The sequence below is a fragment of the Monodelphis domestica genome, chromosome X (genome assembly GCF_027887165.1).
Source record: "Monodelphis domestica isolate mMonDom1 chromosome X, mMonDom1.pri, whole genome shotgun sequence".
NCBI classification, from domain to species: domain Eukaryota; kingdom Metazoa; phylum Chordata; class Mammalia; order Didelphimorphia; family Didelphidae; genus Monodelphis; species Monodelphis domestica.
The window spans coordinates 5,183,861-5,201,303 of NC_077235.1; the positions used below are offsets into that span (position 1 = coordinate 5,183,861).

The 17,443-nt window shown below is 50.6% G+C and overlaps 1 protein-coding gene across 1 annotated transcript in view; it reads right to left on the reverse strand.

Annotated features, from left to right (window-relative positions):
* TRPC5 (transient receptor potential cation channel subfamily C member 5) overlaps positions 1 to 17,443 on the reverse strand; it is a 139,519-nt gene that overhangs the window by 52,176 nt on the left and 69,900 nt on the right. The window contains exons 5-7 of the mRNA XM_056809806.1: positions 9,242 to 9,578; positions 7,650 to 7,789; positions 2,272 to 2,594 (exon numbers count right to left, since the gene is read on the reverse strand). Coding sequence (XP_056665784.1) covers positions 2,272 to 2,594; positions 7,650 to 7,789; positions 9,242 to 9,578 — 800 coding nt within the window. The remainder of the gene's footprint in view (positions 1 to 2,271; positions 2,595 to 7,649; positions 7,790 to 9,241; positions 9,579 to 17,443) is intronic.

The window sequence follows — 17,443 nt, forward strand, 5'->3', positions numbered from 1 at the left end:
AAGGTAGCTTTGATTCCATGATTCTAAGCATCAGCTTGCTTGCTCAAGGCAGCTACGCTGAGGCTGGGGGGTTAAGGGGAGCTTTGCTTCCTTTCTTGCAGCCTTATCTGGTCTATAATCTTGGCTCCTAGAGCTAAAGCTGTCATGGGCTTAAAAGGTCCAGGCTAGGGTTAGCTCGATGGTGCCAGGGCCAGCACATCCCCAAGAGGAACTTCCCCAGATGACCACTGGGCCCAACTAAAACGGGAAGCAGAAGATGGCAGAGGAAGATGGTGCAACCCTAGCTAAAGAGAAGGGGCAGTTCAGTGGTTCTCTCCTACAAGAAGCCATTCCCAATTGATTCCCCCAGTTAGGGGTGCTGTCTTCCACTCAATTATTTTGCATGTATTTTGTAGTTCCGTATCTGTGGATTCTTTGTTTTCTCCCCAGGAAACTGTAAGTTCCTTGAGGCCAGGCCCTTCCATTTTGGTCTTGGTCGTTCCTGTGCCTGGAGCCTACCTAACTGAATTCAAAGAGCTTGGTGTACTGGTTGGAGTCCGAAGTCCTGCTTTTGTCCATCCTTCGAGCATGTTACTCGGTCACCTCATGTGCCATGTGACCTCAGGTGAATAATTTGTCCCTTCTGGGGAAGTCGAGGGATGGGGTTGAACTACATCATAGATTTTGAGGTGGAAGGGGCCTCCAGATCATGTAGTCCAGGCTTGCAAAATTGCATTTGAGAAGCACATGCTTACTAGGCACTGGTCACTGTAAAAGAATGAGTGAGCAAAGCCCTAACTATGTGCAGAGCTTGGGGATCATATGCAGATTGGCCATTGGACCCAAAGGCACAAAGGGAAGCAATTCTGGATTTCAAGGAACTTACATCACAATCAGGAAACTGAGGCCCGGTGATGCCCTGGTCACACACTGAGTACCATCACTACCAGCTTTCCATCTCTTTGCCATTCCCTGCTACCTCCTAAGGATCTCTCCAAAGTCTCTAAATCCCATGAGCCCCGATCCCTGGGGACATTCAATATGAATGACTGATTTGCTTGAGTAACCCAGGCCCCCTATGTCTTACCATACTGCCCTGCCTCCCCTGGGATGGCTCATGAAACACTGGCTCCTAGGCCTTAGGGTGAGACCAATGTCTGTGTGGAAGCTGGGGTCCTGCTTGGACTTGGCTTTTTTTCTCTATTGCTCACTCAACTTGGTATTCTTTCCTTGTTATTTGCCCGAAATAGCATGAATCTGAAAGAAGTACCCAGAGACAAAGGGGCAGCTGGAGGGGCCCGAGAAGGCAGAGCTTCCTGGGAACAGAGGCTGGCCAGCAGAAGGGCCTTTGGATGCTTTGGACACCAGGTCCTGGGAACAGCAGAGGGGCCGAGTGTTCCTTGGAGTGTTTCCAGGCCTAATGGGTCAGGTATAGTAGTGAGCTTGGGTGGCAGGGGCTCTGCTTCTCCCTTGCCCTGTGAGGGTTGGGTGGCTCAGGGAGGGCGCACTCTTGGCTACCATTACTCCCCTGACTTCCACAGCTAACCCCTAAAGGAGACTAGCTGATTTCCCCTTCTAGGAGCTCTGGGTATAGCCAGTGCTGGGTCATAACGTCCCTTGTTTATGGGTTAAAGGCATGGGGCTTGGATGGCTCCATTTCATCTACAATTAAACTCTGAATGGAGAAGTTGGCTCTGCTAGAAACCTGCTCAAAGAAACAGGCTGGCCTTGGCTGCAGTTTCACTCAGTGGGCCGCCTTTCTGAGTCAGAGAAATAATCCAGACCTCAGCAGTCCATTCATTCCCTTCAAAGACAAAGGAAAGCAACCAACACTGTCTATATCCAGCTCTCCAGCAGAGTTTAAGAGAGACAAATAGACAGAAAGACAGACAGACAGATGGAGGGGGGGGAAGGGGGAAGAGAAAGGGGGAGGGGAGAGGGAAGACAGAGGGAGAAAGAAAAGCAGACAAAGAGACAGAAAGCAAAAGAGAGAGACAGGGAGAAAAGAGAGACAAAGAAGAGAGAAAGAGGATGAGAGAAGAGGGAGAGGGATGGAGGGAGGAGGAGAGAGATCATTTCCTTGTTATTGTCTGGAAAATTCTGTTTTTGGGCTTTGTCTCACTCTATCCAATAGGTTGTCTGTTCCTTAGCCACACCCCCTCTTGTCCTGTCCCCTTTCTGGAGTTTCTGATAGCTAGAATTATGGCTGGCCAGGAATCATCTTGAGAGGAAAAGGCTGAGGAAAGAGGACGAGAAAGGGAAAGGGCAGGGCTGGGGGCCTGGAGCTCTTACGTGGAGAAGGCGTTGTTTTGCTTCTCACAGCGGATCCCCTTGCAGTTGTCGGGTTCGTCGGAGGCTCTGGTCTCATAATAAAAGTAAAGCTGGTTCAATCCATTGGCAAAAGCCAGTAGGACCAGGCAATAGATAAAGAGGAATTTGAGGATGTCAAGCAACATGCGCCCCAAGGAGATCTGCAAAGGTCCCAGGTGGGAGTTGGCTGTGAACAGGGATATGAGCCGCAAGGAACTTAAAATGTTGGAGATTGCAAAGAGAGCTTCCGCAATCAGGGTCGGGTGCCACATTTCCCATTCTTCCCTGGGACGAGAACCATTGTACTGGAAGAAATAATAAATACAGACAGTGAGCATTTGCATAGTCATCCCACTCCCCTCCGCAACTCTAACATTAGCCCCTGCATAAACCAGGGAGCCACGTACACAATAATGGCCCAACATTCAGTGTTGGTGTCAGTGTCAGAGACACTCAGCCCACTACTTCAACCAAGGAGGCCCTTGCTAATCCTGTTTCTGTCTGTCTCTCTATCTGTTTCTCCGTCTGTCTCTGTCTCTGTTTCTCTGTCTCTCTCTCTGTCTCTCTGTCTCTGTCTGTCTCTGTTTCTCTCTCTCTCTGTCTCTGTTTCACTGTCTCTCTGTCTCTGTTTCTCTGTCTCTCTCTCTCTGTTTCTCTCTCTGTTTCTCTGTCTCTCTGTCTCTGTTTCTCTCTCTCTCTCTCTCTCTGTTTCTCTCTCTCTCTCTCTCTCTGTTTCTCTCTCTGTTTCTCTGTCTCTCTGTCTCTGTTTCTCTGTCTCTCTGTCTCTGTTTCTCTGTTTCTCTCTCTGTCTCTGTTTCTCTGTTTCTCTCTCTGTCTCTCTGTCTCTGTTTCGCTGTCTCTCTGTCTCTGTTTCGCTGTCTCTCTGTCTCTGTTTCGCTGTCTCTCTGTCTCTGTCACTTTTTCTCTCTGTCACCGATCTCCTATAACAGAAGGACTTTATCAATGGGAATGACCTAACCCCAAGTTTTTATCCTCAAGCAGTTACCAGGTTCCCCAAATTCCTCATCACCAGAATTCATTTTGAAGAGCCAGGTCTAGTGGCCCCAAGTGAGAAGCCTCATTTGCTATCAGCTAGCACCCCAGCCCTGCAGACCCCTGAATTCTGACCTCCAATCAATCAATCAACATTTCTGAAGTGCCTACTATGTGCGAGGGCCCGGGGATACAAAGAGAGGCAGAAGATGGCTGTGTCTTCAAGGAGAGATCTCAGAGAGCACAGCTGAAAATGGGCATTTGAAGCACAAGTCGTAGGAAGGCTAAGCTGCAGGGGGTACATGGGAGAAAGGCACGCCAGAGCGGCTGGGCCTCGGGAGGCTCTGAGGCCTGTGCTACAATTCCGTCCTTGAGTTCCTCTCCCGCTGCCGTTGGAGTCAGGAAGCTTTAGGTTCCCATCTGGGCTCACATGCGGGAGCGGTGCTAAGCGCCTCACAATCACAGGGTTGCCATCTAGCCTGATCGGAGCCTACCCACTCTGTCCATCAGGTGGTCACCCGGCTTCGGCTCTAGTCCAAGGAAGGTTCTTTCGACAGCGTGTGTGTCCCCCGTGTGCCCATGTACAACCCTGCCTGGGTCCTGCCCCAGGACTCAAGACATCCTCAACTTCCAACTCCTTATCTTTCCCCGGAGGTAGCATTCCCTCTACTACGCCCCTCACAAGATTCTGGCAGAAGAGCACTTGGCCCACCTAAGAGTGCCACAGGGAGGTGGTACTAGAGGCAGAGTGGAAAGAAGTGGGCTTAAAAGTGAGGAGATGAGTTCACATCCTTGTTCTGCTATTTACTGTGTGACCTTGAGTGAAACGCTTCTCCTCTTTGGGCCTCAGTTTCCTCATCTGTCAGATGAGCCAGAAAAGGAAATGGTAAACCAAACTTTGCCAAGAAAACTGCAATGGGTCATGAAGCATCAGAAAAGACTGGGGTATCCAAGTGGCTCAGTGGATAGAGAGAGGGCTGGGCCTACGGACTGGGTTCAAATCTGGCCTCAGCCACTTTTGAGCTGTGTGACTAGGAGAGTCACTTAACCCCGATTGCTTGGCCCTTACCACGTTTCTGCCTTAAAACCAATCCATGGTATCGATTCGAAGATGGATTTAAGAAGAATCGGACGTGCCTGAACAACAAAACCCCTAGGGTCTATCATGACCCGAAATAGGCACTTAGCTGGCCAGAGCCACGTTGTGAGATAGAGAGGAAAAGAGAATGTTACTTGCGTTTAACAGGAGAAGAAACGGAGGCTTAGCAAGGGGCAGGGACTTGCCCAGGCTCACACAGCTGGCGAATGATGGACGCAGGACTAGAGCCAGTGTTCTACGTTGGGAAATCACCATTCGCTCAGCAAGCTCACTGACCATGTGGAGGCCAAGAAGGGCGGGGAATCCAGGCCACGGGAGGATCAGGTAGTCTGGAGAAGATGCGAAGGACTGTGCGGGGAGGGTCGAGGCAGTAGCAAGAGGGTGAAGGTGGAGGGAGCCAACCGACGCGGAATCTTGGGAAAAGCTGCCTCACAAGGAGAACTGTCCCAAGTGCAATGGTGGGCATCCTCTCCAGCAGGGGCTGGATGCCCCCTGAACAGGGCCGGGGCCTCTCGGTAGTTTTTACATGGACAAGCTAGCTACTGAGGTACTCCAAAGTTCTAGGATTCTGTGAGCCAGGCCCTCTGACCTGCCTCCCCTCTACCTGTCTGCTGGCAGGTCTGCCTATGTGAGCCACTCAGGGGAAAACGAAGGGGCTATGTGACAAACCCTTGGCAAGTCTTGCGAGTGCACATATCTGGAGCACTTTATACCCCAACATCCAGGCACATGCAGCCACACCCTTGGCTACCACGGAATCCTCCGTTCCGCACAAGTGATAGGCAAAGAGCAGAAGGCAGCCAGGCCGAAAGAGGCAAGCTCCTCCTGGAGAAAGGCTAGGAACTTGATCCGTGGCTAGAGGATGAGAAATGCAAGGAGTTGCCGAGGAAGGTTCTAGGGAAGTAGAGAGGACTCTGGGAGGAGGAGGAGGAAGCGGAGGATGGTTCTGGAGGGAGGAGAAAGGATTTAGGGGGCAGGGATGGCTTTGGGGGAGTAGGATAGCTGGGGCAGGGAAGATGGCTTTGGGGCAGAGCATGTTACGGTTCTGGGAGAATCAGGATGGCTCAAGGGAAGTAGGGAAGGCTGAGGGTTAGGGAGGGCTCTGGGGGACTGCCCCATAGGGAAACAGAGCAATGGCTGCTCTGGGGATGAGAGGGGAAGCTCAATTCTCCTAGAAGAGAGGGGAGCAGCAAGCTGTTGTGGGTGTCTTCCAGGGAATTTACTAAGAGAAATTGTCCAAGCCCAGTATGGTAGGATGCCACCCTTGGAAGATCAAAATTCTGGGTGGGCCGTCCCTGGATCCCTTACTTCACTCCACCCTAGAGATTCTGGGAAAGTCTGGCTTAGGGGAGAAGTGTTTCTCAGCTGTCCGCCATTTTATTCGCTCTGAGGAATTCCTTCCAGGCCCAGGTGCACTCTGGTGTTGCCTACTACTGATTGGGACAATAATGACGGGCATTTATCCAGTCCTCTCGTGTTTGCCTGGGGTTTAGATAGACAGTCTCGGGCCAGACCCCCACACTTGTTGGGCTCAATTGGATCTCAGATGAAGCCTCCTACTAGGCCTGTGAAGGAAGGCATTGGATGGAGGTTATCTGCATTGTTATGGGTCTGGTTTCATAGAGGCAGGACGGGGGAGAGCCCTAGCTACAATTTGCTGTGCCTCTGTTTGCCTCCAGGTCTCCTCAGGCCCCATTCTACACAAGAGGAAATAGAGCTGGCTCTCCCAGGAGACTAGAAGCTCTTTGAGGGCAGGGGCCATTTTTCATTTTTGTCTTGGGATCAGTAGACCCTGGCTCAGTGCCTTGGACAGGAGGAGGGGCGTTCTGTTCTCTAAGCGCTGATTGTCCTGGATCAGAGACCCCAAGACGCAGAGACCCCAAGACCTGTTCAGAGTCCCATGGCTCCCAGGTGTTAGAGGTGGGTCTCGAAACCAGGTCTTCCTGACCCCAAATTCAGCACTCTGTTCCCTACACCGTGTGGCCTCTCAGTCTCCACCCTTGAAGCCATCTAGGCTATGCAACAATCACATGCTGGCTACAGAGGGTGAAGATTTACAAAGGGCTGTAAAGACAGTATGTTGTTTTGGACTTGCAACAACCTTGTGCGATGGGTGCTACGGGTATTGTGAACTCCATTTTTCAAATAAGGAAACTGAGGAAAGGGGGTACGCATCAACAGAACTAGTAAGAATTCCTGGCTCTATGCGATGCCTCCAAGTCATTGCCAGTGAAGGGAGCCATGCTCTGGAGCAAAGCGGGGTGTTGGGTGTGCCCCCTCCAAGATATCCTCTTCTCATCTCATCCCAAGCCCACTTTCAAGCAGGCCTCTCTTTTAACTCACTGACCACCACACCATACTGGCCTTGCACTTACAGCCCCTCAAAAACATCACGTGTCCCCAAAATGGATGCTCAAGACTGGTTGAGTCAACAAGACATCCACAAGAGGAGCCCACGGGCCACGATGCCAGTTTGTGCCCACTTTTCAGACATTTTCTTGGGAGAAGGCTGATAATTATGCATTAAACAGTGAGCGTGTGGAGGAAGCAAACTCTTAGGCTGCTTTAAAAGATGTTTGTTCCCTTAGCCACTCTGTTCAACTCCCCGAGCCTCCTGCTGCTTCCTGCTATTGGAGTTAGAAATATGGTGGGACGTGGGGCTCTCGGTGGAAGCACACTCCCCCATCTGAGATGCCAGAGCGATGTGGCATGGAGGGCCAGAATGGCACTTAGCCTGTCCTCACCCAGGAACAGTTCAATTCCGGGCAGCAGCCACAAGGTCTCTGGGGTATTGCATGGGGCCCAGCCGGCTCTCTGTCCACACACAACCAAAGGAGGAAAGGAGGCGACTGAAGCTCTTTCCCACAGAAGGCTGGCTCCCAGAGCAGGCTCCAGCAGGGGGGCTGCCTTGGATGCCCTCAGGTCGGCTAACCAATTATCGGGATTCATGGGAGACTCAGCCCATTCACTGCCGCCTGGAAAGGCTGCCCAAACATCTGGCTGCAGCCCTTCTCAGCAGAAGGTCAACTCAGAGGGCCGGGGATGTTTGGGTCTTGGCTCTGTGTCCCCTCTGCTGAGCACAGAGGAGGTAAATTATAGTGGGAATTGCCTGATGGGAGGGTTGACAGCTGGGCTGATGAGGCTGCTGGTTTGGAGCTGTGGATACTTTTTCCCTCCCCCACTCACGCCCCACCCCATGGGCTAAGGTTCAATGGAAGAATTCAAAGAGGTCGCCTTGTCTGACTTAAGAGACGGAGATGCACAATACCTTGACATAGGCAACGATTTTCAGTGAGATTGTCGCCAGATAGAGCGAGTTCATGGCAAAATCCATCAGGTTCCACCAGTCGTGGATGTACTCGTTGAAGCCGCCGTCCCACATCTCCTTAATTTCTCCCCAAATGAAACCTGAGGGAGAGACGGAAAGAAAGGTTCGACCTGCGGAGCAGGGGTCATCGCTCCCAATCTTCATAGGAGGGGTAAACAAAATCATTGAGTTTATAGTTCCATTTGGCCAGTGGCAGGCAGGACTTGGGCTTTGGCCATTGATGGCTGTCCTCGGAGCCCCACGAGAGGGGTGGGATTCCCTTAAGGGGCCCAGGAAAGGGGAAATGCTGTAATTTGTCATATGGTGATTTGGGGCATCACTCAGGCTCACCTCTCCTTCCCATGGTACTAGACATGGAAGAAGATCGAGGGGTGGCTTTGGGAAGGATGCCAAATGCTGGGAATATCGTGGTCTCACTAAAGCCACCACCATTTCTGAGCAGCTGAAGGTGGACAGATGGCAAATCATGGAGTTCTTGAAAGTTCTGTGGGACACCAGGAACCGAGATATATACAACCGAGTCCTCCCGCTGCCCTCGGGTCAATGTCCTTTGCCTCGTCTTGGTTTCGAGAGCAGCTAGTGTCATGGCTAACCTTTGCACGTTAACAAGAGCCTCTGCCCCAAGGGAGGGCCTGGCAGGGCACATGGGGCACCGTTGGGAGTAAGTGGGCAGGGGATGGGCGAAGTCAGCCAGGGCAATTAGAATTTCTGAGGTGGCAAAGAGATCACCCGCCCTCCCCTTCCCATTGACTGATGGGAGAAATTCCACCATTTGTGCTTGAGCCCGTCCCTTATTTGGGGGAGCTGCACACTCTCTGGTGGGCTCTTAAACAAAGCCTGGTCTCTAGCCTCTGATCGTGAATGAGGTGGCTGGAAGTCAGCTATGCTACAAATGCCAGGATTCCCACTTAAGTGACCTTCGTCACGTATGGAAGTGATGATAGCTGGCCTTCCTCTTGGGGGTGGGAGTGGGGGGGTTGCCCAGTGCTGGGATTCACACACAGAATTTCTGAGCTGGAAGGGGTCTCTGTGGTTCTCTAGTCTAACCTCTCCTAGAACCCAATTCCGTTCACGTATCCTTGACAAGGGTGTTTAGCCTCTGCTGGGAACCGCTCAGGGATAGGAATCTGTTCCCTCCAGAGATCACCACTTTGAGACGCTCTGATTGCCATCCGGCCTAAATCTGGCTCTCTGCACCTCTGCCCTCTCCCCATTGCGCCTAGTTCTGCCTTCGGGAGCCCAACAGAACAAGCTGAACCTTTCTTCCACCTGCTGAAGACAGCCAGCACGTCCGTCCGTTCCTTGCTCACCACTCCTAGCCCACATCTCTTCTTAAAGCTCAACACCCCTAACTCCTTCAACTTCCAGTGAGCTTGGTCAGTTGGAACCTGGTAGCTCCCTCCTGGCATGAGGGTGGGAAGCCTTGAAGGCTATACCTGGAGGCTGGATGTGGCGCCGGGACCAATGATGTTCTTGGCTAGAGTGAGTTGGTGGCAGCCTGATCTAGAAATGGGCAGACCTGTTCGACTTACCTAGAACCCAAGGCAGTATCATCCACTCTACCACAGTGGGCGGTGGCCCCTGCACGTGCAGGTCTGTCCTGACTATGTGCTGGGATGCCAGGAGAAGCATGAAGAGGAACGTCAGGTAGGAGGCCGTGTGGCAGATAAACTTGATGAAGGGTTTCTTGATGAAGAGCCCCAGGTTGCTCCTGGGGGCAACCAAGTAGGCTATAGACAGCATGGGGAACAGGAGGCCAATGGTGATGCAGGTCAACATTTTGACTCCCCAATGTCTCCGCCGCCAGCCTGGAAAGCCATCATACCACAGTGTGGCCAGCAGCTGCTGGCAGTTTGGCTGAGCAACAAACTGAAAAGGGAAGAGAGAGGCAGAGTTAAGTGTTTAGGGCACCTCAGGAGGCCCCATAACCCCACATACCCCTCCCTTTCTGATTGTTTACAGCCCCAGCCGCCTGTGGCTCTTGAGCCTGGGCCGCTTGTGTCAAGGACCTCTTGGCCTCTTCTACATCAAGGATGGCCGTACCAGCCCAGCGGCAGAACTGGATTTTCTCCACAAATAAGTCTATTTCTCTAATTCACTGCCAGCACCACTGCCCCAATAACAACAATTTTTAAGCACCGCGTTCAAATTTCTCCCTAGCAATTTTTCTGTATCGTTCACTATAGCATGAAAATGAAGGAGTGGAGTGAAAGCTGGTCCTGTAGGAACTGAGAAGGTCCTTGTCTTCACTTGTGGGTGTGGGACCAGGAGCTGGAAAGCAGGGAGAGTGAGCTGTGGGACAGGAAGGCAAGAGCTGTTGCCAGTGACCCCGAGGAGGGCACCGGCCCCTGTTCTCCCTTTGCCACCACATCGAGTCAGCCTCTAAAAAGTGATCTACCCAAGGCCTGAGCCACGCTAGTACAACCGTGGTGATAGGAGAAAGCCATTTAGATCATCCCTCTGTCTGTCAGGTCAGGTTAGCACAGTGACCTCTGCTGCGAGGTCTTCCCCTTGTCCCTGAGAAGAGTCTTGCCGATGGGCTGTGCTATGAGCTGTTGGGGACTTGAGTCTGTGGGACGGCGATCGTCGCCACATCAGTGAAGACACCCATCCTTGCCGTCACTTTTGGAGTGCATCCCTGCTTTCTTGGGTGGAATCCTGGCAGTCAGAGGCTGCGGGCTCCCATACGAGGGTCTGACTGGCGGGGGTGGGGGTGGGGGTGTAGTGAGAGCCTCCCATTTTCTCCTTTGCAGCTGGTCATTCTAATTCATCGACCAGATATTCTCTATGGGGACCACCAAGCTGCTGGCTCCACAAGCCACATGATGAGGACGAGCACACTCCACAGCAGGAACAAGCCATTGCTGGTGGATCAAGCTCAGTTGGAATTTGAAAGCATCCTTGGGTGGAACTCAATGAATCAGGCTCCCTTCCAGTCGGCCTCCCATTCTATATCCTCTCCAGTCTAGACAACTGACAAGGGGGGCGGCGAATGTTTGGGGCCCAAATTAGAATAGCTTATAGGAGCCTCAGTGAGATTTTATTGAAAGGCAGGCTACAAAATGTCAGTGATTAATAATTAAGGACTCATTGGCTTCATGGGGGATCCTCCAGCTGCTACTTCCTAGCAAGTGGCTCAATTGGAAACTGAACTGCGATCGTGCCTACATCCTGCTTCCCACGCGACTTAGCTCTCGGCCAGCCACCGAGCAGGCTAAACAAACCGGCACAATCGCTCCTCTTCTTAGTTTGAAGCCCAGGAAACTAGCCCACTCAGCCCACAGAATAGCAGCATCTAGGCAGGTAAGGGAATCGGCAGCACCGCTGTCCATGGTACTTGGAGGTTGCAGCTTGTTCTCCCTGTGTGTGTGTGCCCCCTCTATAAACTGCCATCATCCTAGCACTAAAGCAGCCCACGTTCCTCCTCTTCTCATCCTGGTGAGACAGTAGATCTTTTTAATGATGATTTAAAACCTTTACCTTCCCTCTTAGAATCAACATTCCATATTGGTTCCAATGCAGAAGTCTGGTAAGGACTAGGCAGTGGGGCTTAAGTGACTTGCCCAGGGTCACACAGCTAGGGACTGCCTGAGGCTAGATTTGAACCTAGGACTTCCTGTCTCTAAGCCTGGCCCTCAATCCTCTGAGCCACCTAGCTGCCCCCAAGGAAGAGGATCTTTTTTTTTTTAAACTTAAATTAAATTTTATTATTTTTATCTCCATATTATCTGAAACCCCAAAACATATAGAAGGAAGTAGACCCTGATGGAATCATAGCTGAGCCTCAGTAATATGGAAGAAATGGAGGATTTGCCCAATTTGCTGGAGAGAAAAGTGATATACCTGGAAAGGCCGCTGGATTTGGGAACAGAAAGCCTGGGCTTTAGTCCTAACTCTGGCATGAGCCTTCTTTCTCTGAGATTCATTCTCTGGTCCTCAGTTTCTTCCTATGTCGAATGAGAAGACTGACTAAGATGTCTTGCAGTTCCTTTCAACTTCAGCGTCCTGAGCCCAGGCTAAGAAACACAGACTTATTACAGCCCTGCTTCCCTCTGAGATGGTGCCCCAGAAACATAACCATTCCAGTCCTCTGGCATGGCTGCTGCTGCCTCACCAGACTGCATCCTGAAAGCCATTGACTCTCAAAGTAATTTGGTGGCTGGGTCTAGCGTCACGGAGATGCAACTTAAACGTGGCCTCAGACACATACTAGCGGCGGGACTGTGGGCATATCACCACCTCTCTTAGCCTCAGTTTTCTCAGCTGCAAAAGAAGCCTTGCAGGGTTGCTGTGAGGTTCAAATGAAATCATAAACGTAAAGCACTTAGGACAGTGCCCGGCACACAGATGCTCTCTGCGTGTCACTTCACACACCTCTCCTTCCCTTCCTTGTGAGTCTGGGGGACCCATCTTGATAACTGCCTGCCCTTCCTGGGCTGATATTCCTCTTACAGGCCATTTATCCTGGGCCTGGCCAAGTCCCTGGGGCCAGTATTATTTAAACTGGCAACATTCATCTTTTCTTGCCCTGGACCTGCTTTGGCAGCAGGTTGAGATCCTGAGAGGGCTGGGGGAAGGAAGGGGGGAGAAGGCTGCCATCTTTGCTGTTCTGATAGAAGGAAGTTGCCTTGACATTCGGAATAAAGGTCATCTGGATTACTGCCTGGTGGCCAATAGAAAACCACCTGTGAGTTCAGGGGGCAACGTTACAGAACCACAGCATCTCTAAGCTGGAAGGCAGCCCCAGCTGCTACCTCGTCTACCCTGTGTTTGACCAGGAGGCGTGCTGGGGTAGACTTGCCTCTCCTTCCCAGGCGGCTCATGCCACTTGCGGACCTACTATTGTTGGGCTTTCCCAACATCAAACTAAACTTTGACCCTTGATGCTGTGGATTCTGCTCTCTGGGGCCCAACAGAATAGGTCTAATCCCCTTTCCAAAGCTATTGTAGAGCCTTCTTTTCTCCAGGCTAATCATTCCCAAGTCCTTCAAAAGATCCTCATATGGCATGAAGACAGGGACACTCTCTAGCCAGTCATCCTTAAAGCATGGCACAATGCTCCAGATGTGGTCTGACCAGGGCGAGCATCCACAGTCCAGAGGGATTACCACCTCCTTAAGCTTCTGGTCCACTAATACCCCCAGATCTTTTTCATATTAACTGCTGCTTTCCCCAATCCACATTCCTGCAAGCCTTGCACATGGGGGTGCTTCCTGGCTTCTTAGTCAATGAACCAAGGAAAGCTTCCCACCTCACTCTTTTCAATAGCATGTCAAGTGGAACAGCCACTGTGTGTGTGCACATGTGTGTAAGCTGAGCTGTTACTGAAGGGAAGAGCCCCAGGTACTTTCTGAGGTGGGGAAGAAGCCCCTAAGCGGCAGCCTAAGAATTCAGGAGTGTCTATGGGATTTTCAGAGTAGTCGCTTCACTGTACATGCTCAGACTGCTGCTCAAGATCTTCTTAAATTGAAAGGGGGGCTTGGAGGGTGGAGAGAGGGAGGAAGCCACACCCAGGTCCTTGCAGAGTTCTGGTATTTCTGACACGGGATGGCAGAACAGTTGATGACGACGGCCCACCAGCCAATGGTATCAACGGAAAGGAGAGGATGTGGTCTCTTCCCACTGTATTTGCATGTGTGCCATGACTATTTCTGGGGCCCCAGGAGGACAAATGTCTTGCATGCATAAGAGTGCATGGGATCACACAGGAGAGTGCCACAGAGGGTAAGGATGGGGCAGGAGGAGGGCCTCCCTCTGAAAATGGGCCACCAAGATCAGAGACTCAGTAACATCACCGGGTCTCAAATCTTCCTGGGGTCAGTGCCGGTGTGGTGGTGAAGGAGGGGGGAAGTAGGAAGGGGCAGGGAGATGAACAGCTTGTCTCGCAGCTCCCAAGCAACTAGGTCACTTCTGCTGGAAGGAGGAAACATGGCCCCACCTTCGAAAGAGGCAAACGGAATAGACCTGAGCATAAATAGATACTGTGAAGTGAGGGACACGGATCCAGGCTGGTGGACAAAAGACAGCAGGCCTACACAACCTCAAAGGCAACTGTCTGACCTATCCCGACTCCAGAGCCCCTCTCCAGCACGTTTTGGCTCAGTGACCTCCAGCGAGGGGTGGCCTGCCACCTTCTGGTGGTAGGATCCAGGGCTCTACTTGGGGCATTTGGCATCGCCAGGAAAGTTTTTCTGACAAGCCAAAATCTACCTCCATGTAATTCCCACCTAGGTAGTGGGTGACTTGATGGTGGTAGTTGGTAGTTCTTGGTTCCATTTTGCAGGGCCCAGACTGAAATAGCCTACTTGAGGGCATGATTAGGGAAAAATTTGGAAAAGATCCTGGGGTTTTAGTGTGCCATAAGCTTCAGATGAGACACCCCTGAGATATGGTGGTCATGACAGCCAACAGGTTCTTTGGTCTAGTGCCCTGGCCTAGGGAAGCCATGGTCCCATGGTCCTTACTCTGACCCAATGGGATCGCACCTGGGCACCATGTTTTGGGAAGGATGCAGGTAGACTGGGATATGTCTAAAGGAAGACAAAGAAGAACCTTGAGTTTTACCATTATATGTGGATGGGGGTGGGGGGGGGGAAGAACTGGGGATGTTTGGCCTAGAAAAATCTTGGGAGGAACACGCTAGTTGGCTTGGAGTATCTGAAGAACCATCACAAGACAGAGGGATTCAGATTCTCTGGCTCTCAATGGAGCAGTGTTTCCATTGTGCCTCCCCAAATCAGGTGCTTTTGGGACCTCTTTTACATATAGGGACACTGAGGTACAGAGAGATTAAGTGACTTCCTTGTTCCAGCAGCCACAGCTCCCAAGTGATGAAAGAGGGTTTTGAACACAGGTTTTTGGGCTCCCAGGCCAGTGCTTGGATTGCTGGAGCCCAGAACAGTGGAAAGAGGCAACTAGTTTTCCCAGTAGATCCTCAGGGATGCCATCAAAGACCATGGCTTATCGGGAGACCCAAGAAACATGGTTCTTTTTCAGGGATTTGCAGGAGGATGCTCGGGTTCAGAGAAGTTTCAAAGGTTTATCTGCTGTGATGAAGCAGGCCAGGGGCCTGGACTCCCAGTAGATTCCCAGATCCCTCGGGGAGAAGTGAAGAAGTAGAGGCTAGCTCCTGAAGGGATAGTGAAGAATGGAACCAGTTCAGGGAGGAAAATATAGCCTCATTGAGAAAAAACCCATGAGCTATTCAGGGCCTCTCGGGTACCTTACTGCCCATTTTGAGGAAGCCTGAATTATGGGGCAGGGACAGAAAGAGCAACTCGCAGCATTAAAGTTCAGCTGCTTCCCAACAAGCTCAGGCCTGTTGTTTTCTGAGGGAATTTTCATGGTAATGAGTTACCTTTCTTATGTTCCTTAAGATTAGCTGACTTCATGCCTACAGGCTTTGGGGTTCAGTGGAAAGAGCCTGGACTCCTTCACTTGCTGATTCACTTCCCTTCGGTATACCTCGGTTTCCTCACTTGTAAAATGGGGCAAAAATGCTTGCATAATAGGCACGCTTCAGGTGGCCATGCCCATAAATTATGGCTGTCAAAGCAATGATGGAAGAAGCCAAAGAGTGGGTAGTGTTGGGGTCCGGTAGGGGAGGAAATGACATAGGACATGGCTGGTGCATGAACTCTTCAAGGAAAAGAGGAGGGGGAATGCTTGGGGGTCCCTGTATAGTGTTCCCTTGTGGTTGCTGGGTCAGGAAGACAGACAGTCCACCCCACTGGACTTCATGGAGTGGAGAAGAGAAGAGCAGAAATGATACCCACACACTCCTTGCACTTGCCAGCATTAGAGTCAGGAGGAGCAGCACTGAGGAGACAGACCTCCTGGAAGGGATCCAACTGAGAACTTGAGCACTTGGCCAGTCGGGCCTCTGGAAGAGTCCAACTTTCCTGTCTCTGCTCAAGACAGGTGTTTGGGAGCTTTGAGCACCTGCACTGTGCTCCTTGGGCTCTAGGCTTGGGCCTTACCTTCTTCAGAAGGGTTTCCAAGTTCCTGATCTTTGCTGCTTATTTATGGGATTTTCTTCCCTTTCTCAAACCCCAAATGTAAGTAGAATGTGCTCTCACTGTAGGATTCGACTCAATAGAAAGGCACTCTTTAGAGAGGAGAGCGAGTGAGCATATGTGTGTGTGTGTGTGTGTGTGTGTGTGTGTGTGGTTGAGCCAGAGGCTGACTGGGTAAATCCACTTTAAATCCTGAGACTAAGGGCACAAATGACATCTGAGCGATAGAGAGGCTCTGAGGATACGCTTGTGATAAACAGTCCTTGGGACCCACCACTGGACAGGCTCAGGTGCTTGGTCAACAATGCCCCCCGGTGGTTAACCTTGTAACTCCCTGGGGAGCTGAGGGGAAACCCTCTCAAGCACTAGATCTCTGGTTCTCAACCTCTCAATTTGTAGCAATGAGAATACATAATGATTATCAGGTATTTACATTCCGAATCATAACTGTAGCAAAATTACAGTTTTGAAGTAGCCACCAAAATAATGTTTTGGTTTGGGATCACTGCAACATGAGGAACTGTATTGCAGGGTCACGGCATTAGAAAGGCTGAGAACTACTGCTCTAGATGAACAGCGCTGATTTTGGACCAGGGAAGCACTAGTTGTAAACTAATCCCTATTTTGCCCAGTTGAGGCAAAAGGAGAATCCCCATTTCTTCTCTGCTCTTTACCAACCTGCTCAAGTTTCCCATCTCTAACCAATAAAACAAGACCCTATTGCATCAATCACTCTTGTCCTTGGCTCATGCCTTGGGGCAAAAATGGACAATAGCTGCAGTCACCACTGCTTTCTCTCTCACTTTCATGAAAGCCTTTCAGGCTGTCATAAATAGCTGAACTAGAAAAAAAAAAAGAAGAAAGAATTGAAAAACGCCCTGGACTTCCTGAAAGCCATTCCCCACCAACAAATGGGGATCCTCTAGTTCAAGTGATGCTCGAAGAAAACTGCCCAGAACTATTAGAGCCCGAGGCCAAGAGGAAATGGAACCATGGAGTGCCTCAAGGAAACCTCACATTGAACTCACCTAAAAATGTCATAACCCAAAACCAGAGTTTTTATGTCAGAGGAAAAATATTGCAAGCAGTCAGAAAAAAGGAGGTCAACCAGCAAGGAACTGCAGTTGGGGGTTATGCAATACTTCAGAACAACTCGGGCAACAGAGAGAAAGTTCTGATATACTACTCCAAAGGACAAAAGAGAAAGACTTTCACCTGAGGTTAGCTGAGCCTGAAAATGTGAGTAAAGGGAGAAAAACGAGCCTGTAATAAAATTGGGGATTTACAGGTATTCCTGTTGAGAAAACCAGAGCTGGTAGAGAATTTTTGAAATGCAAATTCAGGAGACAAGAGAAAGCTAGAAATCTAACTATATCACAACAATTTGAAGGCATTCAATGATGATGGAGGGTTTGGATCCTAATGGGGGAAAGAAACCATTTTTCCTTCAAGAGCGAGAGAGAGTGCATAGAAAGACAGAATGAGGGACCTGGTAGGATTTTGTACTGTTTTGTTTCATTTAAGAGAGGAAAGGAAAGGAAGAGGAAAAGAAATACAACAGGGAAGAAATACTGCAGAGAAGGGACAGCATACAGCCAACAGTTTACAACATAATAGACTACATTCATGGCAGAAACAACCTAAATTACACAATAATGTCACTGCAAAGAAAGCTTCTGACAAACCATGGCATTCATTCATGTTAAAGGAGCCTTGGAA